The 27825-nt window shown below is 33.7% G+C and overlaps 1 protein-coding gene and 1 long non-coding RNA gene across 9 annotated transcripts in view; one reads left to right on the plus strand and one right to left on the minus strand.

The window, feature by feature from the left end:
• The window catches only part of LOC128167521 (inactive tyrosine-protein kinase transmembrane receptor ROR1-like), an 83503-nt gene that overhangs the window by 25846 nt on the left and 29832 nt on the right, over positions 1-27825 (minus strand). For all 8 annotated transcript variants that reach the window (XM_052833292.1, XM_052833295.1, XM_052833290.1 and 5 more), the window contains 2 exons: positions 26128-26190; positions 8890-8989 (listed from right to left, as the gene is read on the minus strand). In XM_052833292.1, the coding sequence (XP_052689252.1) occupies positions 8890-8989; positions 26128-26190 (163 nt within the window). The remainder of the gene's footprint in view (positions 1-8889; positions 8990-26127; positions 26191-27825) is intronic.
• Positions 815-8834, plus strand: LOC128167533 (uncharacterized). Its single transcript, XR_008241244.1, has 4 exons — positions 815-3059; positions 3333-3349; positions 4480-4598; positions 7534-8834. It is a non-coding gene; the product is annotated as an uncharacterized LOC128167533 (long non-coding RNA).

Raw genomic sequence — 27825 nt, forward strand, 5'->3', positions numbered from 1 at the left:
ATATTGGCATAGAACATATAGCTTAGATAGGATTGCTTGTCATACAATGTTGAACCAGGACCAATATAAAATTCATTAGACAGCATCAAATAGTGTTGCTAAATCTTTCTGAATGATGGTAAAAAGGAGGACAACTAAATAGTATCTTAGTATTATTGAATTATTGGAAATCCTAACTAACTGTTCTAGCTGCATGGTATCTTTGATTCCTGTTTAATTTTCACATCTAAAGTAATGATTGAAGGACACACAAATCTGCCAACAGTATAGTCTCCCATTTTGTTAAAATGGTTCAATAACCTTCGAAACTGCAAGAAAATGTCTGACATTCTCGACATGCTGAGGTTATGAATGAATAGTTGTTAATTATCCCCAGACCAGGAGTATGCATGGGGATTGCACTGGACTCGGATCCACATGTGCAGAGTACAACTTGTGACAAAGCTTTCACAAATCAACACCCCCGTCAGTTTGTTTGCTACAGCTAGGGGAGGGAAGACAGGTATGGGAGCAGATGAAAGCCAAAGACTTCACACAAAACCCTTTCTTCAGCAGTGACATTTAGGAGATAAAAAGATACCAATCATAGTTCTGTAACAAGTTTCAGACACATAAGATGCAGAGAGACTTTATTTCATCTGACCTTTGTCACCTTGTTTTGAGTTTGTTCCCATTAACCTTAGATTCATGCAATAAACTTCATCATTCATTGAAAATTCTTTACAATTGATTTATTCATTGATATTATCTATAGATTCTGGTCTCAGCTATGATGCCATTTATTATGCAATAAATGAACCTATGATTTGGCAATATCAATGCACTTAGAACTTACGTACCAAGAAAAATCACTGGGAATAGTGATAGCACTTAGAGAGGTATAGAGTCAAATACCCTAGAGATGAAGGTACAAATACCCCTCCTGAAACACATTTACCATCTAAACAATCAGAACCAAAGATCTCTTTATTGGAGTCAATCTTGTGAAACAAACTGATATGCAAATAATACAACAGAGAGACTCTATCCTGCCATAATCATTTACTGAATTTTTACCATTGCATGGCCGAGCAGCAAGTGTTATGTGATGATAATGTGTTACCAAGAAATGAAATTGCTCCGATTTGAATAATAAAAGCTTTTATAGGGCTAAAAGTTGGATAAAGTTAACCTTCTATATACCAATTGGAAATGCCTGAAATATCTGTCATACAATACAAATCTTCTCATACTATTTGCAAAACATGCCAAATGCTTCTTTCTTTTTCTTCTCTTTTTTTAAATACAAATATTCAACAAATCCATGATAAATTTTAGCAGAAATAAATAAATGATAGAAGAATTGGCAAATTGAATGTAAATTCAACTAAGTGTGTAATAAATATCTACTGTCTTATCGAAACCCTGGCATAAATCACTGCACACACACAACTGTTGGACAACTTGATCATTTCCATTTCACAAGCAGCAGAATTTCATGGTTGTGAGCCAGCTAGCAGCAGTCAGAAGGTAAAGCTAGGCCATAAATCTCTGTGATTGGGTCTATAGAGGAAAAAAGGCTCCTGTCTGCAAAAGCAAATGGCAGCCAGACTAGCAGACCTGGAGGAGAATGATGGACATATCTTTTACAGCAAGAACTTGACTGCCGCCTGTTCTTGATTACCTAGGCGATAAATACAGGTGCAGATACAGAACAACATGAAAGATTTATAAGTAGATTGGTAGATACCCTATCCCCGGCACACCTCACCCAGTCATTAGGGTTGACGGTTTTGATGGAAAAGACTTTTATTTACAAGAGTTTGTAACTTTTACTTCCTGCAAAATCTGGGATTTTTTTCTCCTTGTAAATCAGAAAACATGAAGAAGAATGTTGATTCTGTAATGTAAGTCTTGGGTTAGAGGACAATATCGACAGAAATCTGTTATCATTAAATGATAAGCCAAGCAATAGACCTTTGCATTGTTAGATACAAAATGCATGTGCTGTTATTTTTTTTTTCTATTTCTGTTCCGAAATGAATCACTACCTATATCAAGAAAGATCAATTCAGACATCTCAGATTGCTGAATATGTATTTCTTCCTATCAATCCAGTAGTTTGTCCTTTAGTTCCCTCATGGAAGCAACCCAGACATCCATGAACAAGATGGTCATATGGGGAAATTGAGGACTTACTGGGTGATGATTAGACTTGATGTTCAATCAAATTATTCCCTCAAGAATGTAATGTTCTAACAGCTGCAAATTCACTTTTAAAGCTAGTGTTCATGGAATTGAAGACCAAATCACTCATCTTCAGAAAACTAGGGCTTGTCTTGTAGCTTATTGCTTTTATGTGCGAGATTATGTAGTCAATTTAGGGCTTAGTTTGGCTTATGACATTCTTGCCCTCCAAACATAACTAATCAATGTGCATGTCTGTGGAAATTCTTGTCAGCTGACCTCCTAATAATCCCCTTTTACCAGTCAACTCCAATTAGGACTTCATCAAATAACACTTTTGCTATCTCACAGAGTGCATGAGATACACTACTGGGTTTCAAATACAATACTGAGAAGAAGGTGGCAAATCACTAGGCAGTTTGGGACAGTTTTGTTCAAATTGGGTGATGATTAGACAAAAACATCCATCTGCAAGCAGATGTGCTGCCACAATAGTGAACAATTGCAGTGGCCCCATTGGTGAAGACATGCCAAAGCCCCTCACCTCAATTAGAACATGCTACAATGAAGAAAATCAATAGGTTTAAAGGTCATGACCAATTGGAGATAATTTTGTAGATTGTTGGTTCCCATTTCACTAATTACAAGTAAAACTTCGAGGTATTTGGAACAAAATTTTCCGATGAAACTTCTGCTCCATCTTGTTCAATACATGTATTGATTTTCTCAATGTCTGTAGGGAAGGGAAACAGAGCCCAATATCATTGGTGAAAGGAAGTATCATTATCAATTAGAGGTGATACACTTATCAGATCAAACAAGGGTCATACTTGTCTACTTCAGTCTAAGCCTCAATAAACGATTGACAAAAAATTCACCCTAATGGACATTAGGTAAGTGTTTCAAATTAACACATTCAGAGTGATTTCTTTATCAGCAGAACACCTTTTCCTAGATAATTACATCTCATTTTTATGTGTCAAAGCACCTGCTCTGCCATTGACAACAGTGGTTTATCATTGCCATAGGTAATGTATGTGTGGCTTAAAGAAACCCTTTACCGCCTTGAAAGGCAAAATGTTTCTACATTGGTCAAAGAAATAATTCAATGTGACGCTTGTTAGTTTAATTAATGCTTCATTATTTCCTCTCTTTTTTTTTTCCAGATGACATGTTTTAAGAGGTATGAAGAAAATAACAAAATATGATTTAGTTACTTAAATTGTTAAGTAAACGACTATATATCTGACAGCATCTGCTTAAAACAATGATATAGATGGTTTAAATCACTGTCAGAAAGTATATTTAGAAAAAAACTTTGAAATTATAATCCTTTTAAAGTGAAAAAATTGAAAGTTTTTTTTTTCATTCTCTTATTCTCACACATCTTTGCTGGCCAAGGGTCCGATTCGTTTTTCTCACATCATGGAGATAAGAAAACCAATCGAACACTTGGTTAGTGAAGATGATTCTAGCATAGTATTTCATTTTGAAATTGTTGGGAAATTTTTTTTATATTTACTTAGAAAAATAAAGAATACCTGGAGGCAAACCTGATGCTAGAAAAAAATAGGGCAATATTGTAGTTTACTTTAGGAGCAGGGGGTAATGGAAAAGAGTGTTTACCTGTGATTTATACAAACACCAAATGAACAGACAACAAAAAGCTCTTCATCATCACCGCTGACTGACAACGGCTGTTGTTAAAAACAACAAACTCTTATTCAATGACGGATACTGCAAATGTGCAAATTTTTCTTTGTTTAATACAAATTTTCTCACTAAAAGTTGATATCGGGTGCATTTCAAGAGTTTAAAAAACAATAACCATCCTTTTTAGAATTATGTCTTCATCAAGTCAGATAAAATGATGCACAAATTACACAACAGAAAACATTAGATGATTTTTTGATCCTCACAATTCTAAAATGATTTCAATTTTCCTCCAATATTTCAAGACTTGTTCCACTAAGAAATGATTTCAATGATAATGGAAAATATTCTTGATTCTTGTTTGATGCTTGTCAAAACCTAAATTACTTCCCCCCCCCCCAAAAAAAAAACCAACATATTTCCTATGAGTGTGGTTGGAGAACTAATAGGAAACCAGGTTCCCTAAGGAAACAACACTCTAAGAGTAAATATAATTGAGTTCTGTTGAAAAGGGGAAAAAATCTGTGTTTTAATTATTCTAGATACCAGGGCAAATCATCTTGGAAGATTCATTTTTTATTTGTTAAGGACTCTCATTTTCTCTCTCATAAATTTGCAGGAAATACCATTACTAGAGTATTTTTATCCATGTGTTTTAAGTTGAGGTAACATCCCATTGAGGTACACACAGAATAACCTGCTGATCCCGATCTTCCCTGCATTATTATTGATAAGTCAGGAAGACCCCTGCATTGGAGAACACACACAGAGTTAAATTGGTAATGCTGATGTAATGCTGGAGGTTTATTTGATCTCTATCAAATCTGGAAAAGATCACCAAGCTAGCACTGATGTCAAGGTCGCTGCAGGACACTCACTAAGGCGGCTCTAATTAGAAACCAGTTTTTGTCTTTTTACCAATGAGAGGTTAATTTATTTGAGTTGATCTCAAAATGCAGCATGAATTTTGACATTAATACCTAATTAAAGTACACTGAGGAAAAATAAAGATTACACAGATCAAGCAGGACTGCTGGGTTTAAAACTTCCTCCTTATTCCTCCTTATTACTCGTAAGTGATAAATGTGCTCAAGCACAAAATTACATGTGTTCTTTGAAAAAAAAACTCTACCAATTTTATTAGTCTGCTATTAAAACCTGCTGCATCATTCAATCTGCCTGTACAATTTGACATTAAAACCAAGTTAAAATCTTGAATATTTAAAAACATCTACATTTCTTGTATACAAATTTACACCATTTCACAAGATGAAAAGGAAAATCACCATCTTATTTTGCATCATTAAAGACATTCAATCTTGAAGAATTCATAAAAAATGTGATGTATGATGAAATTTTACCATTTCATCTGACCAAAGCCTGTAATTTTCTCCCTGAATTCCTGTATCATTTACAAAATTAGTTCTTCACAACACAAAAGAAGTGTGCGGTGTTGCAATAAAACTGCAGTGCAGATAGTGGAAATTTTTTTATCGAACAAAATACATTCAATGTTTTGAAATGTCTTCTGTGCTTTCTCCAATAATTCATCCAGCACAGACAATCATTTACAGCTTTCATCTGAAAAAAGTATGATTACTCAAAAGATGTCACACCATTTACAGACGGTACAAATTGGACCAAAATAGTTAAATAAACCAAACGTCAGACATTATATTCCATTTGGAACCAAAGTTTGCATTTTTATCTTCCATGATGTAACTTTTCATTTGCAAGAACTTCTGGCTCTGTCAAATGACATAAAGAACATTTTGTAAGTAATGTGATTGCCAAGGCACATCTATTTACTGTTAAATGTAATGAACAATTTCAGTAATGGACTTCATTAATCCCAATCTTAGCCCAAAATGTAGAGTGTTTTGTATGCAAGTCAATCTCTGGATTCAAGAGATGCAGAGCATGCTTTATCTTGCTGAAGTTTTGTCATTAGAGCAAAGCTCCTACTGGCTACTGAATTAGTAGAAGCAGAAACTAATTTGAACCTTTAATGAACTCTCTGTGTGCCTATCAATGTAATTGGACTTAAAAATATAACTTTCTAGTTCCAGCTTCTTGAGTAAGCTGGCATGTGATTTCCGAGACTGACACATCATTCTTGGCTTACATATTCCAAGGACCGTCAAAGTTTCACAATATATTTTTTTATTCCCATGTCATTTGATATTTAAACCTCTGAATAACACAGGGAAGTTTTTGATTAAAGACTTGAGCTCTGTTAGGGACCAGTAAATTAGTGTTTCAGAACCTTCCAATGGCTAGTCTAAGACAATAATGAGGCCTAAGTAATGACTCCCCGACAGGGCTTATCCATCATAGGAAAGGAAGATGGTATCATTATCAGAGAACCATTCATCAACTATTACAAGTCTACATTTGTCATGATAAAGCTTTTGAAGTTTTAAGTGTTTTGAGAAATAAAGATTTATACCACTATGCATAAAATGACAGGCAAGCTAGGGCAAAAAGAATTCAATATCATATTTCTGGATTAGCATCTGTGTAAGAAATATTGTGACATATGTGAAGAGCTTTGTGCACAAACATTGTGAATAAAGTATGAGACGTATACTACAGATGGTCAGTTGCTTGTCTCCACCAAGAAATCACAAAAAATATACCAGTATATACTACATCTTAAATTTGATATTGATATATATATACAGCAAAACTTTTTAAAGCTATCTCATTTTGAAGCTTCTTCTAAAAGAGTGAAAACAAAATTGATGCAAAAGAAATCCATTTTGCTTAATGTCATCATTTGCTTCTTGTGTTGACATTTCTTGCTTATTTTTTTATTGTGATCCTCTCGCAAAGATGTTCAACAGCTAATTTATAAGAGTCAAGATAGTTACACCAATACTTCACTATGTGCATGTAAGTAGAAAAAGTCAACTTCCAAACCATTAATTTATAATCAAACACTAACCATGAAACTATTTGGAGTATTTGAGAGCAAAACTGTTTATGTATATTTGCAATGTATATAAATTAAACAATGCAAGCATGGACCTTTGAGTTTTGTTTTTACTTGCACTTTTGTAGTAAATTCTTTTTTTCTCTGAGTGCTATACTTAAACAAAGCTGTAGAATGAGAGATGGTTGCAGGAAGTCAGGATCTTGTCAATGATGGCTGTCTAATACTAAGCTGTTGTGTGTACTGGGTGATGGGGACCACTCATTCATTGATTTACCAGCTTCACTTGGTGTAAACAGGCCTCCTCAATAACAGATAACCTGACCTCTTTCATGTTTTTCAATTCCTGAACGTATGGCTTAATACATTATTCTTGTCACTCTTATCTTTATTTTGGTGTCAATTTATTGGTTTAAAATGTAGTTTCCCACATCCAAATGTTAAAGAAAATTTCAATGTACTATTTCAGATGTTTTTTTGGTGTTTTGGTCAATTGTCTATCGTTATACTATATTCATTTTTACTTAGTGAAGATGATATGTGTATGAAATTCCATGGAACTTATAAATTTTGTTGGATTATAACAAGTCAAGGTCATCTGAGGTCAACAAAGACCAAATTAAGTGAAAGTCAGTGGATGTATATCATGTCTAAACATTTTCAGAATAAAAGTGTAAAACTATATTTAAATGTCAGAGCTGTTTAGTCACAGGGACTTGATTTGATAATAACCTCATATGTTCCTTATTAATAATAATCTTGGATATTTTTCATTCCAGTGGGAGATGGAAGCGAGGAAACATTACCCTTGGGCCTAATGGATTTTCTGCCTGCTAATCAAAAATCAATGCTACAAAAATTCACTGTTTTCCCATTTCTAACTTATATAATCTTTTAATATAGAATTACACTTCCACAAACAGTAATTTTGGGATGTTCTGTCACCATATAAAGCATTTATAAAGAGAAAACCCAATTTATCTGCAAAATCAATATATTTGTTAAAACAAAGAAAAATGAGTATAAATTTAATCTCCTTAAATATGCAGCTGAAATAAAGTCATTATCTATTTTCGTTCTTTGAGGAAAGTTTTACTTAAAATCTGATTAAATCTTTATAGATTTATCATAATTTCAGACATATCAATGAGGATTTTTTAGATGTAAAAGATATCCTCAATAAGGGTTGTTTTGATTTGCATTTCCTAATTATTAAGCTACTGATTGTTTTTCAATCATAATCTAATAAAAACATATTTAACAAATTTAATGGATTAATTTCATGATCTTTAAAGGAAATTTATCAACTTTTTCATCGAAACTTCTACAGATGAAACCATCTGACAGTTGTATGTCTTATTGTAGTGGTATTTTCTAGTTTGGTGATATATATGTTATGAAAAGTATTCATGTGTACTTGTGTGTGTGTTTGTGTGTGTTAAGCTGACAGTGCATTTGCTATCATTTAAGTACCAGAGAAATCATGTTGGTTTCCTCTTTAAATAGAACATGCTTGTAAAAAACACAAGTATTTATCAGCCCATTCAAGTACCAGAACAGTTTTAGTAATAGATTTCCTGCCTAACACATAGATAACTGCTCTATCCAATTCTCCAACTCTATTTAATAAGATAAACAAATTAATACAAATAGAATTAAGCAAACCTATGTTATTTTTCTATTTTGATGGGTATTTGTCTTTGTTTTAATGAAGTCAAGCTCTGCGTGCATTTTATGACTGCACTTAGGGAAATAGAGAGGCACTTCATTCAGGTATACATATCGTCAGCTTGGGTAAGTGCAGGGATTCACAAGTTCTCTACCAGACACTTGTACATCCACTGTAGCAGTGTAAACTAATTATCATGTAGTACTTCTTCAACACTTGTAGCTTGATTATGTCCTTCACAAATTTCCCCTCCCAGTTTCTAGGTTCAAATCCTGTTCATACTAGAATTACAACCAGTTTATAGTTCAGGCATCACCCTGGCAGAGTGACATTCCAGTGCGTACAATGACAATAAAGCCAGTCAACTTGTGAGCTGTCTCCCACAAGATTTGAGCCCCTATTGGAAATCATTGAAAACTCCCACCGCTTGGCCAAATAACCAATAAATCCTACAAGAGAGACTTACTGTTGCTGGCTATCAGTCAGTGGCCTGCTGTTGTAGTAGTAAGAGTCATCATCAAAGTTGTCTTCAGACCCGGCCAAGTCCTTGTCTGATTGACCAAATACTGCAATGAGACAAGAATGAAATTTACACTTATATTGTGATACTGCAATAAGACAAAATTAAAATTAACATTAATAACAGTACAATGGTTTTAAGAAAGTTCAATCAGATTTACAGCCAAAAACAAGTTACTGGATTATATGAAGAGTCCATCATAACCCTTGTTGTGTTCATAAATAACATACTGTAAATTACAAATTTTGTGAGGTGCTGGATACATTAGAGGAGAAATTTTTTAAAATTGTTTAGTTAAAATATATTTTACAATACTAAGGTTGACATTCTCAGGAAAGCAATAAAGCAAAAATGTTCAAAATTGGAATGACACTTTTGTGTCCTGATTCATAATCAAAATGAGTTATTGAGCCCAAATTATCCCCCACATTTCTCCAGAAGTGTGAATTACAGCAACTACAAGCAGGGGGATGCGGATATGATTGATGCAGCTTTGAATTAATTGCGCTCAAACAAAAAGTCCCCGCCTCTATCTGGAGGCAATTTTCTCCACTTTTGTGTCTGTCATTCCTTAAGTAAACTAATTCTTTTAAGAAGGCCATCATGGGGTCCATCATTCTATCATGAAGAAGGTGCACACAAAGCCATAAAACTGTGTCAGCCAACTGAGTCACGGAGGATCGATTCCCATTATTTTTCATAAATGAATTTTCGGCTTTAGATGCCTTGGGAATCTTCAGCTTACAAGGATTCTAGCTCTTCAAGGACCTTTTGCTACAGGAGAAAATGTCTAAAGTTCACTGGATCTTCATCTGATTATGGTACACAGAGAAAGCATACCCTTAATTCCATCCAAGCCAATAAAAGATAACCAATAAGTAATTACAAAATTTTCTATCTTTCAGTAAAAGTTGACTTTTAGAATAATGCTATATGCACTGCATATGTCATTCATTGGTCAAGTCATTTTTGTCACATAAAAATGCAAAATGGGAAAAATGATGAAGTAATCAGAATCAAAATCAAATTATTTCACATATAAATGTATGGAAGGACATAAATCAACCATTAAGGCACCATCTTACAGACCTATATTATCTCTTCTGAGAATAGTCTAGACAAGATGTTGATGTTAAAGTTCTCAGAATGTTGAGAGAATGTAATTAAGGATAGTTACTTGGATTCATGAACAATACTGGTATGCCAAACTCAACCTTAAATTGGTCAACCCCTCAAGCATCTGCAATATTGGAGATAAAACTACATTCATATTTCCAAAGACTTCAAATCCCTTCAACTCTTCAGGCTGTGCTAAGCATCGGCCATAGACTAGAACAGATAATGTCGGGACTAGAACAGATAGTGTCGGGACTAGAACAGATAATGTCGGGACACCCAGATATAGTGCAGAGAACAATCATTCCTGTGAGCCTACGTAACCAAATCTATCAAATATCATAAGCATGATGGAAAATTCAAACTTGAGATTTTTCTTAGCTTCATCTCTAGGTATATATATAGCCTTGTTTGTCATTATAATATAATTACACTGGAATTTATGGTGAGAAATCTAAATTATTTGTTTTTTGACTGTAAATGCAAGCTGTTTTGGGCTGGTGCTCATAGCTGGTAGCTATCATCATTGGGTCACTGATCTTTTGCATGCCTCAGTTAGGTGTTGTTGAAAGGTTATTTAATCAACAGACACAAAGATCACAAGCACTAATAACTCTTATCACCAGAATAATGGAAAATGTTATTTCAATTGACAGAAAATGGCAATTAAAGAAGTGATGCAGAAGTTATGTATTTGATAATTTGTATATTGTCTGTGGGATGCCTGTTTGTTAATTATTTCATTTTTCTTTTCCTTGGTTTGCATTTCCTTTCATGATGGTACGTATTTGTCTCTCTTCATGTGATTAGTATTTCCTTGGCAAATTTTCCTGCATCTAAAGCATGAAACAATTACAGGATCTGGATAGTGTTGTAAACTGATGAGATTAAAAAATGCTGCGGTTAAAAAAAAAATAGAAAAACTTTAAACTCTAACATTATTAAAACTGACACTCACTAGGACAGGCCACATAAAATTAGTTTTTTGTTGTCCAATTTGTGTACATAAATCCTGCCTGGGAACTCAACGAGAAGACAGACAACTGATTGGCGAGATATCTACCTTGCCCGGATGTCTCTTAATTTCGTTTATGGATTGGAAGGTGGTTCCATTTCAGGAATCGGAAAACCTCCGTATGTTTTATTATTCTAAAAGACTTAAGGCAAGCAATAAAATTGAAATGTGACTGCAATTAAGGAAATTGCTTTGCCAAGAGATGATAAGCAAAATAGAATATATTATTCAACCCGAGATGCAAATGAAAGAGTGAAAAACAAGAAACATGGAAACTATCTTCAATGGAGTGATTTTTTTGTTTATGCATTTTTTGATAAGATTATCCAGTTTCTATCCAAACCTGAAATAAGACATTTATTTTCTAAGAAGATTGGAAAGATTTATACCAATTGTGCACGAACCTTCTATAAATACTGGTTGATGAAGCTCAGGTTTTGGTTGATTTATTTTCTTAAGGAACATAAAAATTCAGCAACTACATTCATAAGCATTACATGAAGACAAAGTTAAGAACACACACCAAGTCATAAGGACTGCCAGACAGCACTCAATCATTATAATGATTATCAAATGGGGCAAAAAATTACCAGAAAGACAGATTTCATCAATTTAACTCATTCTCTACCAGGGAATGCCACTAATGACAAACAAATTTAAATTTATATACATAATCTCTGAACTCAGAAACTCTATAGCATTTCATAACCCAGTCCCACGTCAATAATAACACTTGATGATGCCCACAATATTGTAACTCCTAATTGAACGTGAGGAATTAATACTCTAGTAATATCTTGATAAGTATCCCTCCTAAATTTTATTTTTTTTCCTGACAATTGTTAATCCCATGGAAATTTTAATTTTTTTTCTGACAGTTGGTCAAGAACTTTATGAAATTTACAACAAAAGATTAAATATTAGCACTCTAGATTTTAAATTACCCGGTACAAAACAACGGATTACTGAATTAAGTACCTGCAAAAAGGAAAGGAATCTACAGTAGTTCTTATAGTGTATTGTGTAAGTTGTGTAAAGCAGTCCTTTTACAAAATATGCCAGGGTTTATTTTTTATGTGAAATAATCAAAATGATTGTTCTGGGCACTATCATTCTGCAGTCATTAACCAACTTCTTTAACCATAAAAAAAACCATAGCCAATTATGAAGACCTCTTAAATTGTTCACCCAAACTGGCATCTGAGGAACTTCTGGTCTATGGTTAGTAATCTAAGATTTTTGATGACTAAACTGTGGTTTAGAAAGGGATTGTACTTCAACCTTAATATACTACCGGTACATGAGTTGCAATGATGTGCAACATAAAAGTACGAAACCTACAGGTCACAAGTCTGCCTAGCACTGCCTCGACTTTTTGCAAGCTCTGCAATCTACCCCTCTATTATAAATATCTTGGTGTACAATTACTGTCAGCTAACATCAGCTTACGGCATAAAATTTATTGGCTTTTTAATTGTGATGCTGGATTTGCATGGTATTGATAAAACTTGGTTGACAAATTGAAAAGAAGTATCATAGTAACATTGCCCTTGCAATAAGAAAATGTTTTAAGCCTGAAGCTAATGGATAATGAAAATGATAATGATAGAGTTTTTAAAAAAAGGTATTAATGATAAAAATCTCAATCAAGATTACCAAAGTCAATACCTTTCTGACATTGAGCATTATCATCTTAACAAAGAAAAATAGATTGATCATGAAGAATTATAAATAGATCTCAACAGATGATCCAGAGGCAAGAAACAAAAACAATGTTGTGTCATACAAATGTATTCATTTCTAAAGATAAGCAAGCAAGCCTCTCATATTTAGTCTTGACTTGTGTGGAATATGATAATGCCAAAAAAAGCAAAATCTGAATAAAGGAACAGCAACAATTTTGGAAAAATAATACCCATTAGCTAGTGATTTTAAAAGCAGCTATAGCATTTTGGTGAAAAAAACTTTGTCAGTAATCAAAGGTGGGGAGAACAGTTTAATTAGTTCTATCATTGTGTTTTCTGTGCTCCATTTCCAATTCTTTGTTGAAATTACTCCTTCACTGAAGATGAATGTCCCCAAGAAACCCTGTCCTTATCTCAAAGTCAATGCAAACTCTATGCAAATAAGGAGATAAATTCTCACAACAGAAATTATTCATCTGTTACTGTTGTTTTATTGGTTTTCCGTTGCAAAAGAAAAGAATTAAGCCATTCAGTTTGATTTCTTGATTTGTTTTAGGAAATAAATCTACTTTCAAATATTTTCCTAGCAAAAAGGAAGAATTTAAATCACACTTTATTTGAAAAAATCTGTCAACAACACTTGAAAATACATGCATTTGTGGAATAATAACAGGTTAGATATTTACTAAATTTTGTTTGAATGAAAGCTTTTAAACATCTTCATTCACCCTTTTGTAAAACACAAACTTCACTCAAACATCCTGCTATTCAGAAAATTTTGAGATAAATCAAATAAGGTTCTAATTGAAATCTGTCTCCAATTTCTTCTTCTGCATAATAATGAAGTATAAATGTTCAGGTGTCATCCATTCATGCAGAGTCAGGTTGCCTCTTTGCCCGCAGGACCATATTGAATTCAGACTGATAAAAAAGCCCCTTTTCAACTTTATCCCTAACTTAACTGTCTTGAATTTTCAAATACACATCTAATCCATTATCATTCTTACTTGATATAATGATGAAACAAAGCAAAACACAGAACTTTTCAATATACTAAATACTACCGGTAATTACAAATATGAAGAAACTTAGATAAATCATAAGATAGCAATTAACACTCTTGATGAATGTCTGCTAGAAGCTTTCCATGTACAATATGCATCATGCTTTAAGGAAAAATGAACCAAGAAAGGCAACTCTCAAAATCTTTCATATTCTCATAGAGACAGTTGTCTCTCTTTTTCTTTACCAGAAAGCTTAAATAACGTAAGTATGCAATATTTTTTTTAAATTCTGACAAAACATTGGCTGGCCCCAAATAATTATTGAAAAATATTAGTTAGAATAAATGTAATAGTATATATAGAGTACTACTCCAGTAATATAGAGGGGATGTCCCAACCAGCCAAGTCGTTGAATCCCCGAGAATAATAAACCTGGGTACTATGAAGTAAATCTTATACACCCCTTACCCCCTGAGAAATTACTTTATAAACTTTTTTCCCACAAAATTTGTCATTAAGGTGGTACATGTATATGGGACACCTGCAGTATTTGTCGATATCAAATTGTGGATAAAAGTACGTTATAACCAAAACACTTTCACAGGTTTAGAATTTTAAGATATTACAATATTTAAAATAAAAAATATGTTAAAAAAAGTTTTGAAAAGGTAAAAATAATGAAAACCCCCAGCGGGATTTGAACTCGAGACTTACAGATTCGTGTACACTTTTACCCATTGCACTACGCTGTTAGGTAACAGTTTCGGAAAAGAAAACATTTATGAAATTATACTTGATTTTGATAGGAACTATGTCACAATATGAAGGTGTCCCATACCAATTTAACTTAAATATGAATTTAAAATCCCCTTATTGAGAATTTTCACACATTTTCATTCATTCACAAGTTTTTTTAAAACATATTTTGAAATATCAGGTAATGTAAAGAATTGGAAGTGGAAGATTTATAGTGACTATCATAACCAATCATAATTAATAAGTATTACACCGAATAATGATTAAACCAAGTATTGCTGTATTGTCATAAGGAGACTGTCTAAATAGTCCATCACTGATACAATTTATTGGTAAATGGTGTTTGGTCATAATTATTTACTGGTATATGTCTTCAAAATTTGGGTCAGGAGGTTTTGAAGAAATAAAAACCTATAAAAAGTTTCTAGCTTATATTATAATGTTTCAGAATGTTAACAAAAAAACTGCATGTACCGGCCGTAACTATAAATCGAGTTAAAACCTATCAACCTTTTAAAAGTCGAAAGGTTTTAACTCGATCTATATAGTTATAGTACCTGCAGCAAGTAAATTCATTATTATGCTTATATATTTGCTTTCTCTTGAACACCAAAGAAATATCAAATCACATGACAGGAAGTGCAGAAGACAGGACTGTTTTGATTGAACTAAAACACAAGGCAAACAATTATGATAATGAGGCAGCTGTATTGCGAATTCTCTCGTCTTTTGCATACCCCTGACAATATTTATGAATCGAAATTTAAACATTTTGGTCCGCTTCTCCCATTATTACTGATGAAATGGTTGCTCAATAAACACTCCGACATGTTGTTTGGGTGATAGATCAGATTCAAGTTTAAACAAAATTTCAACTACGTGAAAAATCTGTTGATTCTTCTTTATCAAACCGCATGGAAAATGTTTCGTTTCTCATCTCAAAACACATGGTAGTGAAACCGAACAAAGAAACAATAAACATTGATACAAACAAATTTAATTAAAGAAAATAACCACTTCACTGAAAAACAGTGAAACATGTAAAGGCCATAAGCAAACATCTTTAATTCAACTAAAACAATGACTGAAGAAGAAAAATAAGCTATTTCTTTAACATGAATTGCTCAAATAATCAGATTTTCAATTTCTATGTCAATAATGAAAAAATGACATGAAGCAAATCTCTACTTTAACTCATGACCTTATAATCAAGAAAGGTGTCTAATAGCAACTACTGATCGAAAAAATATTACCACTGGGCCAATAATTCTATATAAAACTGGTACTTCTTTTTGATTAAATAAATATTATTAAGGTCATATGGGACACCTCCATATTTGGACATACTTCCTATTGAAATAATCAATAAAATGGAGTATAATTTTATAATGTTTTCTTTCCTAAAATTGTTACCTATGAGCATAGCACATGGATTAGAGCATTTACTACAAATCTCTAAGTCATGGGCTCAAATCCCGCTGGGGGTTTTCTGAATTTTACCTTTCCAAAATGTTTTTAAAGCATATTACTGTAAACCAATTTTTATTCACGGTGACTTTATTTTGCAATTAACTACAGATAAACTGGTTTGCGACGACTAATGTTCACGACCAAGCCTCATCCAGACCTGTATTGTTATAAAAACTATAGACAAAGGATTGGTTCGCAGCGAGAAATATTCGTGACGACAAGGCTCTTGCTAACCTCACGAAAATTTCTCGCAAGCGATTAAAAGTTGGTTTACAGTATTTTTCAAATATTGTAAAATCTGAAAATTATAAAACAGTGAAAGTGTTTTGATGATAATGTTCTTTTATCATCATTAATTAATATCAACAGGTGTCCCATACCACCTTAGGGACCCTTAAAATATATCCAATAATAAATGGATGATTATAAAGAGATGTTCTTTTCATGTTATTTCAACAGTTTGGCTTTGAAAAGTGTTTTTATATATTATAGGATTTTTCCCCATTTCATTTTAATTAAGACATACTTGATTAACAATAATATTTTCATCAAAATCTTTTGATGACTAATTATTAACAGAAAAATTTAATCTTTTATAAACCTTAACAGCTAAATATGTTTGCCAACTCTAATGTTATATACTCCAGTGAGTGCAATATAAATGATTATATATAAATATGAATGAAAAATATATCTTCAGTAATTAAATTCTTCGACTCTTGCATGGTAAAAATAATTTGTTGCTATCTAATTTCCAAATAATAATCTTAAGTACACAAAATTCCAACTATTATCATAACTATCGTATGTAAATTAAGAAGACTTCATGTAATATAATAATATACATGTATAAGTATTATTTTGACAAAATCTTTACATTTAGATAAATAAAATATTACCAATTAAATCATGATGCATGTACCGGTACACATCTACAACATTTAACATATTTAATTCTTCTTAGGAAACGGAAATAAAGTGCAATAATTATAAAGGTTTAATGAGTAACTGAAAACAGACACCCAACAAGACAGGAATATCAACAGGGCAGATGGGACAGAAGCTGACTGAATGATAATCATGATGAACTAATGTCAATCCAAAAAGGAAAAGCAGAAACTGGGAGGTAGAACAAAAATCCATCATTTCTCAGTAAATGGATTTTTCACCATACAGTGTGATCTATCAGCAAGGCTCATCACTGAAACACATGTTGCATTTGCAAGATAAAGCACGATGAGCAAACATTGTCAGTTTTTAGGTCATTTTTTGATTTCTGAAAGCATTGGAATTTTCACTTTTTGTCTGACAACATGTCTAATAATCTCAAATATCAATGCATGACTTGCAATGATTAAAAGGTCTATACAAGATACATATATTACATGTAAATGATATCTCTCTCTCTCTCTCTCTCTCTCTCTCTCTCTCTTTCTCTCTCTCTCTGAACTTGAAGAACTAATTTTTTTTTAAGAATGGAGACATAAATTTTCTCAAATTATTTTTTCCATGAGTCTGGTAGAAGTTTGGCTCCATGAAATGTGCAAGAATGGCAAAGGTTTGACAGAAAAGATCCAGATGAGGCACATCCATCACTTGATATGACAATCTCAAGGCTAGTTTTCACAAAATTTTACTCCCAAAAAATCTCAAGTTTGATCAAATATGACAGGCAGTTCTTTGTTAGAGCTTGCCACTCTCATCACCCCATGTGAAGGCATGCACTCCTTGCATAATACTCAGCAAACTCTTTCATGCCATTGTACCTAGATACAAAAGTCAGACAGGGAACCATTCCAAGTTCTAAGATTGATAGAATCATTCTGCTGTTTTGCAATAGTACAGTTATTTTTTTTATAAACTACAACACAAGTCAATGTGTATTAAAAAATAAACATATAACTATATATTAAAATAAAAAAAACAACAAAGATCAAGAAAGCAATCATAAATAATATCAACTTTAAAGTGATTTGCATGAATCTGTTAAGGTTATTTCCCTGAATCCAGTGGATAGAGAGCAAGGAATGCGCCAATTGCCTGCTAATAGTCATACCTATGTCTGAGTAACCATTTTTCAAGTATTGATTGACAACACATATTTTGTTATGAGAATGGGTCTTTGCCCCAGTCACAGAAGCAGAACAAAACAAACTTCTTTGGTAACATTTAACATTTTGATTTGTTCACAGGAAAGGTTTTCTATGGATACCAGCAATATCTGCACTTTCTGTGAAAAGGCAGCATGTTGAAACTACCAATTTGAAAGCTCTCACACATTGGGAAGGGGCAAAGTCAGAACATGTTTCCTGCAAAACCAAGACTTCTTTTTGAAGAAAGATGTTTCTCATGCTGGGGGGTGGTAGACAGATAGAGTCTAGATGCAGAGAGAACATGGCTTTCATTGCTTCTGATTTTTGCAAACATATCTGTAGTCTGTAAGGTGCATCTTTCGTGTCCTACGCTGATTGATTTAAACCACAAACCTCCTTTAAATTAAAACAATTTCAAAGAGTGTTTCCATCAATACTTTAGAATATCTTCTTGAATTAAATTCTGGCAAGACAACAGAGGAACTTTTCATGAAATTTTATTCACTGCACTTAAACCTGGAGAGAGAATAAACAATCCAAAATAATAAGTCAGATAAGCTCATATTATTGCTCATTTTGTGTTGGATATTAGGCACGATGCACAACAACATGCACACTTCTGTTTGACAAGGTTTCAAAATGAGATTTTCCTGTAATTTTGAACCTCTAGATATATTCATGGAGTGTGAAAAAACCCATTCTTACAACAAGAACATTGGTTTCTTTGTGCCAAGTTTCCATAATAGTTAATTATGAGAAGTTATACCTGTGATGTATTCCGTCAGACAGACTGTTAAAAAGCTTATGAAAAGTGGAAGAAAACAGTGCTTGTTTCTTGTCTTTCACTTCCTCTAAGCAGACACACTAATGCTTTATGCTAGACTGTCAAAACACAGTCGACATATCAATCTTTCTCCTCTTCAACTTTCAAAAAAAAAATGTCGGGGGGAGCAAAGTTCAGAGACCCGAGACTTCACAGACAAATAACACCTATCTGATGGTTAGTGGGGTATGTGTACTGGATAGGATCACAATCGGCTCACCATGCCTGTATTGTTTGGCCATTTCATTGCCTACTCATTGTCTTCAGCAGCAGTCTTCCACTTAGTTAATGACATCTGTTTATGCAATATTTCAAGTGTAAGTCAACTGAAGTATGATTTAAACTAGAATTCTAATGGAGATCGGCAAACAAGCCTATTCTTGTATTTATGACCAACATTTTTATAAGATGAAAAAGCAACAAATCAAATTTTATATCTTCCCTCTTAGAGTTACCAATTTCTGCTAACACTTTATTAATCTTTGAAGCTATAAATTTACAAATATATGTTGCAGAAGACATGAAAGCAAGCATTTAGCTTGAAAGGTACTGAAAAAATTGAGCCATCAAAACAGCAAATCAGACCTCTTTTTGAAGGTCAACAGGGCTGATGGCAGAAATCAAGAAGGGTTGCTTTTCTTCTTACCAACATAAGCTCTGCAAGAACCTGAATTTATTGCAACATATTTCATAGACATCCTGTTGAGAATTTGATTCCAATCAAGTCTCTAATGGCAGTCTTTACCTGGTGTAGGCATTTGGCTATGATACCTAGACAACTTGCTGCTATAACACATTTCTATCAAATGGCATGCTGGGAACTTGAAAAACCTTGACTGAACCAACCATTCTGTTTTCAGTCAAGCATGGCTTTCTAACATAAAAATGGCAACTGTTGAAATCATCATCTTTTGAATGTATTTTTACCTAAATAAAAACAGATATGAGATGGAATTTTCTGCTACAATCTGCTCAATATTAATCTTTCATCAAGTCCCTTTTTTACAAATACAAAAGAGATAATTTATAAATCTGTAAATACCTATATAAATGCAAGGAAAAAATCATTTTTTTAATGCTTGTTTAACATTGCGTGAACATGTACTCATTCACTTCCATACAATTTTTAGAAAAGACAAGAGAGAATCCTATGAAATGGCTCCAGAAAATATAAACAAAGAAAATAGAATATGATCTGTTTTTACACAAAATAACAGAAGATAAAAGTTCAAACATTAAAGCAACATCCAAGGTGGTCCAGCAGAAAAATTCAGCAAGTGCTGCTTGTTCTTTTGAGAACTCCTATTGAAATGAAAGCACACTTCAGACTGGCCAGTTCGGTCTAGACAGATGTTATCCCCATGATGACCCAGCACCCACAGGGGGCTATTAGCTGTCAGTGAGGAAGCATTCAAGTTGTATGTTGACCAGTTCATAAACACTTCATCATGATCACATTCCTTGGACATCAGGGTTTATTGCCCTGGTCGAGGACCATAGAGCACATAAACCCCCAGCCGATGCTGCTGGACATCTAAAAGGGAGTCGGAACAGCTGCACAACGAATGGTCCCCTTGTCAGATCGGCCCAGCTATTACATGCTACAAGAATTCTCTTCTTTGGGACATTTTGTCACAGTTCTCTTGTTTCTTTTTTATGATTTGTTAACATCTGTTACTACTATTAGGTTACTAGTACCTTTACAATACATAGTGTAACCTATATTTCTTTATTAATCAGATTAATCAGTGATGCTGCTAATAAAGTTTGTAGACTTGACCAAAACAAGAGGCCCATGGGCCACATCGCTCACCTGAGGAACAACAGGTATGATAAAGTCAGCTTAATGGAGTCATAATACAATCTGGACAATGTACATTAATACATGTAGATCCTGTATAAATAAAATCCATATTTCCCCCTTGGAACTCGGATAGCCCTGATTGCTGCCAATATTTACAAGAGCAGACTTTAATCACCGCTCCTGCACATATATAGGGACTCAACGTTACGCAGGCAGGGATGACCACACACCTACGCAACTCAACAGGTACCAGCGTTAATGCAGGGATGACCGCACACTTGCGCCAACAGCTCAACCTAACGCAGGCGCCGCAATCACCACCAATGCAAGCAGGTATGACCGCACACTTGTATTAATGCGATACAGGGCAGAAATGACCACACATTCTGTATCGTTGGTTAGAAAAACACGAAGATTAGATAGACCAGGGATGTTAACACCCTCAATCTCTCCATATCTGTTCAAGTTTAACCCCAAACAGTCGCTCGGTACAAAGCAATAGACACTGTCCCTATATATGTGCCGGCCTAAAATAATTCATAGTATCTAAAAATTGGAAATCAAAAATAAACAAACTAATCCAGCCTAACCCAAAACTACTTATGCAAAACAACTTATATACATTGAATATTTAGTATTGTATAAAAATAATCATCACAATAATTGGTTAACAGTGGATGCATTAATTAAAATAATCAAGAATCAATAAATCAAGGGCAATAACCCAAAACAGTAATACAAAAAGATTCTAATGAAAAAATAGCTGCCTGCTTCAATTTTATAGTCATATCACATGTTGAGTATTGCAGTTCTCAAAAAGATCCTTTACAATTGTTTATATATGGGATATTTTGCTACATCAAACTCTGAACCTTCTTGTGAGGCCGAAGAATTGTCCTGGAGCCAAAGTCTTAACAATTATAAAGAATCATCTTGCTGATTAGTTTCTGAGAAGAAGATTTTTAAAGATTTACTCTTTATTCCTATGTAAAACTTTAACACCCCCCCCCTATGTGGCCTCACCCTACCCCCAGGGGTCATGATTTTCACAACTTTGAATCTACACTACCTGAAGATACTTCCCACAAGTTTCAGCTTTCCTGGCTGATTAGTTTCTGAGAAGAAGATTTTCAAAGATTTACTCTATATATTCCTATGTAAAATTTTAACACCCCCCCCCCAATGTGGCCTCACCCTACCCCTAGGGATCATGATTTTTACAACTTTGAATCTACACTACCTGAGGATGCTTCCACACAAGTTTCAGCTTTCCTGGCTGATTAGTTTCTGAGAAGAAGATTTTTAAAGATTTACTCTATATATTCCTATGTAAAACTTCGACACTCCATTGTGGCCCCAACCTAACCCCAGGGGTCATGATTTTCACAACTTTGAATCTACACTACCTGAGGATGCCTCCACACAAGTTTCAGCTTTCCTGGCTGATTAGTTTCTAAGAAGAAGATTTTTAAACATTTATTCTATATATTCCTATGTAAAACTTCGACCCCCCACTGTGGCCCCACCCTACCCCTGGGGGTCATGATTTTCACAACTTTGAATCTACACTACCTGAGGATGCTTCCACACAAGTTTCAGCTTTCCTGGCTGATTAGTTTCTGAGAAGAAGATTTTTAAAGATTTACTCTATATATTCCTATGTAAAACTTCGACACTCCATTGTGGCCCCAACCTAACCCCAGGGGTCATGATTTTCACAACTTTGAATCTACACTACCTGAGGATGCTTCCACACAAGTTTCAGCTTTCCTGGCTGATTAGTTTCTAAGAAGAAGATTTTTAAACATTTATTCTATATATTCCTATGTAAAACTTCGACCCCCCACTGTGGCCCCACCCTACCCCTGGGGGTCATGATTTTCACAACTTTGAATCTACACTACCTGAGGATGCTTCCACACAAGTTTCAGCTTTCCTGGCTGATTAGTTTCTGAGAAGAAGATTTTTAAAGATTTACTCTATATATTCCTATGTAAAACTTTGACCCCCCATTGTGGCCCCAACCTAACCCCAGGGGTCATGATTTTCACAACTTTGAATCTACACTACCTGAGGATGCTTCCACACAAGTTTCAGCTTTCCTGGCTGATTAGTTTCTGAGAAGAAGATTTTTAAAGATTTACTCTATATATTCCTATGTAAAACTTCGACCCCCCATTGTGGCCCCACCCTACCCCCCAGGGGTCATGATTTTCACAACTTTGAATCTACACTACCTGAGGATGCTTCCACACAAGTTTCAGCTTTCCTGGCTGTTTAGTTTCTGAGAAGAAGATTTTTAAAGATTTACTCTATATATTACTATGTAAAACTTCGACCCCCCATTGTGGCCCCACCCTACCCCTGGGGGTCATGATTTTCACAACTTTGAATCTACACTACCTGATGATGCTTCCACACAAGTTTCAGCTTTCCTGGCTGTTTAGTTTCTGAGAAGAAGATTTTTAAAGATTTACTCTATATATTCCTATGTAAAACTTCGACCCCCCATTGTGGCCCCACCCTACCCCCGGGGGTCATGAATTTCACAACTTTGAATCTACACTACCTGAGGATGCTTCCACACAAGTTTCAGCTTTCCTGGCTTTCTGGTTCTTGAGAAGAAGATTTTTGAAAATTTCTCGAAATTTTTCATTAAATTCTAATTATCTCCCCTTGAAAACGGGTGTGACCCTTAATGTTCACAACTTTGAATCCCCTTTGCCTAAGGATGATTTGTGCCAAGTTTGGTTGAAATTGGCCTAGTAGTTCTTGAGAAGATGTTGAAAATGTGAAAAGTTTACGGACAGACGGACGGACGGACAGACAGACGGACGGACAGACGGACAGACGGACGACAGACAAAATGTGATCAGAATAGCTCACTTGAGCTTTCAGCTCAGGTGAGCTAAAAAACCCTAAACCATTGTTTCACACAACATGGCAAAAACAATTTCATTACAACATCTGCTTAATTTCTCAAAGAAATAAGAGGAATCTTTTCAATTTTTCAACAACAGCCTGAATGAAAAAGGAAATGAGGCATAACATTTAATACTGTTAAGTTCAAATAAACTCCATTAAAGTTGATACCTGTGCTGTATACACAAGCAGCAGTCTCTCCCAAAAACAAGCCTCAAAGCTGTGCTGCTTGGTAATTTTTTTCAGTGCTGGTTTTGTAATAAAGCTGAAGATTTTTGATGTAGAGATGGATTACTGAGAAGCAGGATGCAGATCGTAGATCAACACATGCGCTTGACAATATCTCGTTAATCATAGTTATAAAAACTGGGGGACCCCCTGTACTGTGCCAAAATTCAGCCAATTCTCACCAACATAAGTTATATGCAAAAATTCAATACATATGTCTCCCGACAGAAATAAAATTTATCATGAAAAAATATGTCATTCTGAATTGATACGATATATTTAAGTGGAGAGGCAAGTTATATCTTCAGAAGTTAAGCACTCTAGTTATCAAACATTCATCAAATAGCACACAAAGTCACTGCGTAGTATTATTTAAATTAAATTTTTTTAATGGGTTTCTTAAATATTTATTAAGCATCAATTTTTGTGAATTTTGTTGTAAAAGCAATCAATGAAATCAAATGTCCATCAAAATGAGATATTAATTAATAGGTTTTACCTAAATTAAGGATCATCATGACAACAACAATGACAAAAAACATCTCCTTGAAACAGTCAAATTTATGTAATTGATAAAAATTGAAAAATATCAATCAAACCATGGTAAATAAGAAATATAATGGAAATGTGGAAAAGCTAGCTATTCTCTGAGTTTTATTTTACTTTGGGTACTATGATTTGTAGTAATTTACTTTGCAAAGAACAGAATACCGGTAGCTAAATGATTAATAGGGCCCATTTCTGATTATCGTAATCAGCATGAATACTAATAATGTCATATTTGCAACAATGAACTCATAAATCTGGCAAACCAGCTTTCCTAACACTGTGTGGCACTTTGACACTTAATTCAATTATTTTGTCATCCACATCATATACAAAAAATTTCCTTGCCACCAATATCACACCATCATTATTAGTGTCATTTTTATGTCATTTTTTTTCTACCTGGGGACTGTTCAGCTGCATCGAGTGGCCCAAAGCGCAACTATAATACTCTGCACTAGGCTCAGTTGAGCTCTTTACAAGATATGATCTCAATGAATACCTGAATGCTTTTGATTCACATTGATTTTTTTTTGTCATCAGGTAAAAAACATTTCTCACCTCTAAAATTAATGTTGATTTAAAAAAAACAGCTCAAACCCCTTAAGATAACTTTATAAAACAACTGTTTATCTCTCAGCGTTCATCAGATTCCCATATATGACAAAGGCTTAAGTCTATGAGACTGAAATAAGCGTATTCGATATTGCCAATCTGTGACCTTGGTTTATAAAGAAGAGTTGTTTCCCTTTAATAAAAATTGAGAATTAATCAATATCCTTGATATTTTAAAATGATATCATATAGCATAAAAATACCAACTGACATTTTGTTATCTGAATGTTTTCAGCTGGCTATATGCTTTTATTTCTATACACAGAAAATTATTTAAATAATATACCTGTACATCATGTACTACCTGTACCTTATCCATAAGTATATGGAGCCTCTTTGCTATTTGTATTCTCAGTGACAATGCAAAATTGAATTGTATGATTACAATTAGCAATTTTCAAAAAAAAATGTCATCACATGTTGCTAAGGGATAGACATGGTGAACATCCATGATAAATTCCTAGTAAATAATGTGTTTGATTTGTGCTCTGATGCAGCATCTCTACGGCCTCCATAGTGTAAGCGTTATGTAATGTCATTTGCTGCTGTACTTAACACATTTAACAGATCAAGCGTTGACTAATTCTGTAGACAAAGGATATGATAATACACCGAAAATGGAATAATACGAAATTAAAATGATACAAAAATGTTCTGTGTACTATTGCTGGGGGTGACATTTAAAGAAGGCGTTCATGCTTTACGTATAAAATATTTGAACTAGCTAGGACATTGTTGTCTTCATTGTAAACTTTGATGAGGAAAATACAAGTTCCTCAACCTCACAAAATTGAAATCAGTTACACAAGCATATACCGGTAGTAAGATTTCTTTTTCTAACATTCAAAAGACCTTTCCTCTTTCTACATTTAGTATATTAAAGTCTTTTTGGGGGTAAATTCTTTACATGTAATATTGTATTAAATTTATAGTAGGGCTAACACAAGTTATGTATTTTTTCTGCAATGCCGCTACGTATACCTTCACACCAGCATGAATCGCTAAAGCATCTTATTGTAATTTAAATGAATCACCAAATAGATTTTATATTATTGTTTAAAAACATGTTTGTTGTTTAACTATAAATGATAAACAACATTTCCTTACCAGTGTAGGAGAGGATGAGGAGGAACAATACCAGTGCCATGTACCTTGGGATCTTCATCAAACCTGTCAATTAGAAAACAGAAATTATTCAATGATGCAATCAATTGACAATTAAAGTACAGAAAACTTTAAAACTACCAAATAAACAACATTTTAAAAAGGAAAATATGGATTGTTTCAATTTTTTTTTTATTGTAAACTAGAACTACGTTATTGCATCCATCTTCTAGCTTCCTTACATTCCAACATAATTTAACAATTTTAGACCACCTTGTAAAAATGTACATCTGCCCTCTCCTGTGTCAGAGTTCAAACTATAAATCTGTAGTTAAGGAAATAGGTATATAGTTTTATTTTCAAAAGTTGTGGAAAATTTCAATAGAGAACAAAAAACTGGATTTGAAGAAATTAAACTTAGATGCAGAGCTTGCTAATAAAAGCATCTTGAGTTGGTACTCTATGTCAATCTTGAGAGGGCAAACAAATACTTTTTAACGAGGCCGAGTACAGAACGAGTACGCATGCTTTCGCGCAGCGTTTCATTTGTATTGTGACGTCATCTTTTTGCTTGTTTGACGCCATGGCGTGATAGTTTTATCTGCAGATATTCAGCGAAATTTGTTGAAAATGGCTCGTTTAATGCGTAAAATTAATGTTATATTGTGGAATAAACATAACTGTCTCGAAGTATAAGCTATATTTGGGCTCGGGTCGAAAAAGTGAAGAGGGTTCAGCAGGCCAAACCCTCTGTCACGTTTTCTTAACCCGCCTAAATATAGCTGAATTCATATATTTCAAGACATTTACCATGTATTTTACATTAATGACCCTTAATATGTAATGTTATATTTTTTTATTACTTAAATATGTCTGAAGGCTTTAATAATACTATAAAGATCACCTTTTCCGCCTTTGTCAAATAAAAAATAGCCATTATCTGACAAATCTGGGAAATTGGGCATACAAAAATCAACTTTGATAAGACCCCTGGAACAAACCAGGAGGTAAAAGGTTTTTTTTATTTGACCATTTGATGCATTTTAGCAATAACTTTAATATGTAGAACAGAAAAAGAAATCCCTAGGGCAGAAGTTTAAAAAAATGTGCAAAATTGATACATTTCAAGCGAAATCCCATAGGGTTCTATGTTAAAGATTAACAAACTTTGAGATGACCCCCTAAACAAACGGTGTGGTAAATGTCTTATTTTTTAATCTTAAAATAATAATTATATCAGTAGAAATTCGGGCAAAAAATTTCATTAAAAAATCTAGGGCAGAACTAATTAGACCCGGCCTCGTTAAAGGGGGTCTGAATCCCAAATTTAAATTCACAATACTTTTTTTATTGATAAATTCTAATTTCAATACTATTTTATCAATAACTTGTCATTCTATTCAAAACTGTTCTTAATTTTCACATGTTATCATAAAAACCATGTATAAATGAATATGATTTGCTAGTGTTTAAAAAAGGGTGTGCCGTATTCATCTTCATCACAGCTAAACTGAGGACATTTTTGAACAGATTATAAAATCTACTAAATGAGAAAGTAAACAAACAATTTTCAGTTAAGTTCATACTAGCAATTATTTAAACAAGTACATAAGAAAACCCTTTAAATTACAGTAGCTGTAGACAAAAAAAAACATCTATCCCCACTCCATTTCTGTTGTATGAAGAATGAGTTTAACTTTT

Source organism: Crassostrea angulata, chromosome 10 (genome assembly GCF_025612915.1).
Source record: "Crassostrea angulata isolate pt1a10 chromosome 10, ASM2561291v2, whole genome shotgun sequence".
In the NCBI taxonomy this organism is placed as follows: domain Eukaryota; kingdom Metazoa; phylum Mollusca; class Bivalvia; order Ostreida; family Ostreidae; genus Magallana; species Magallana angulata.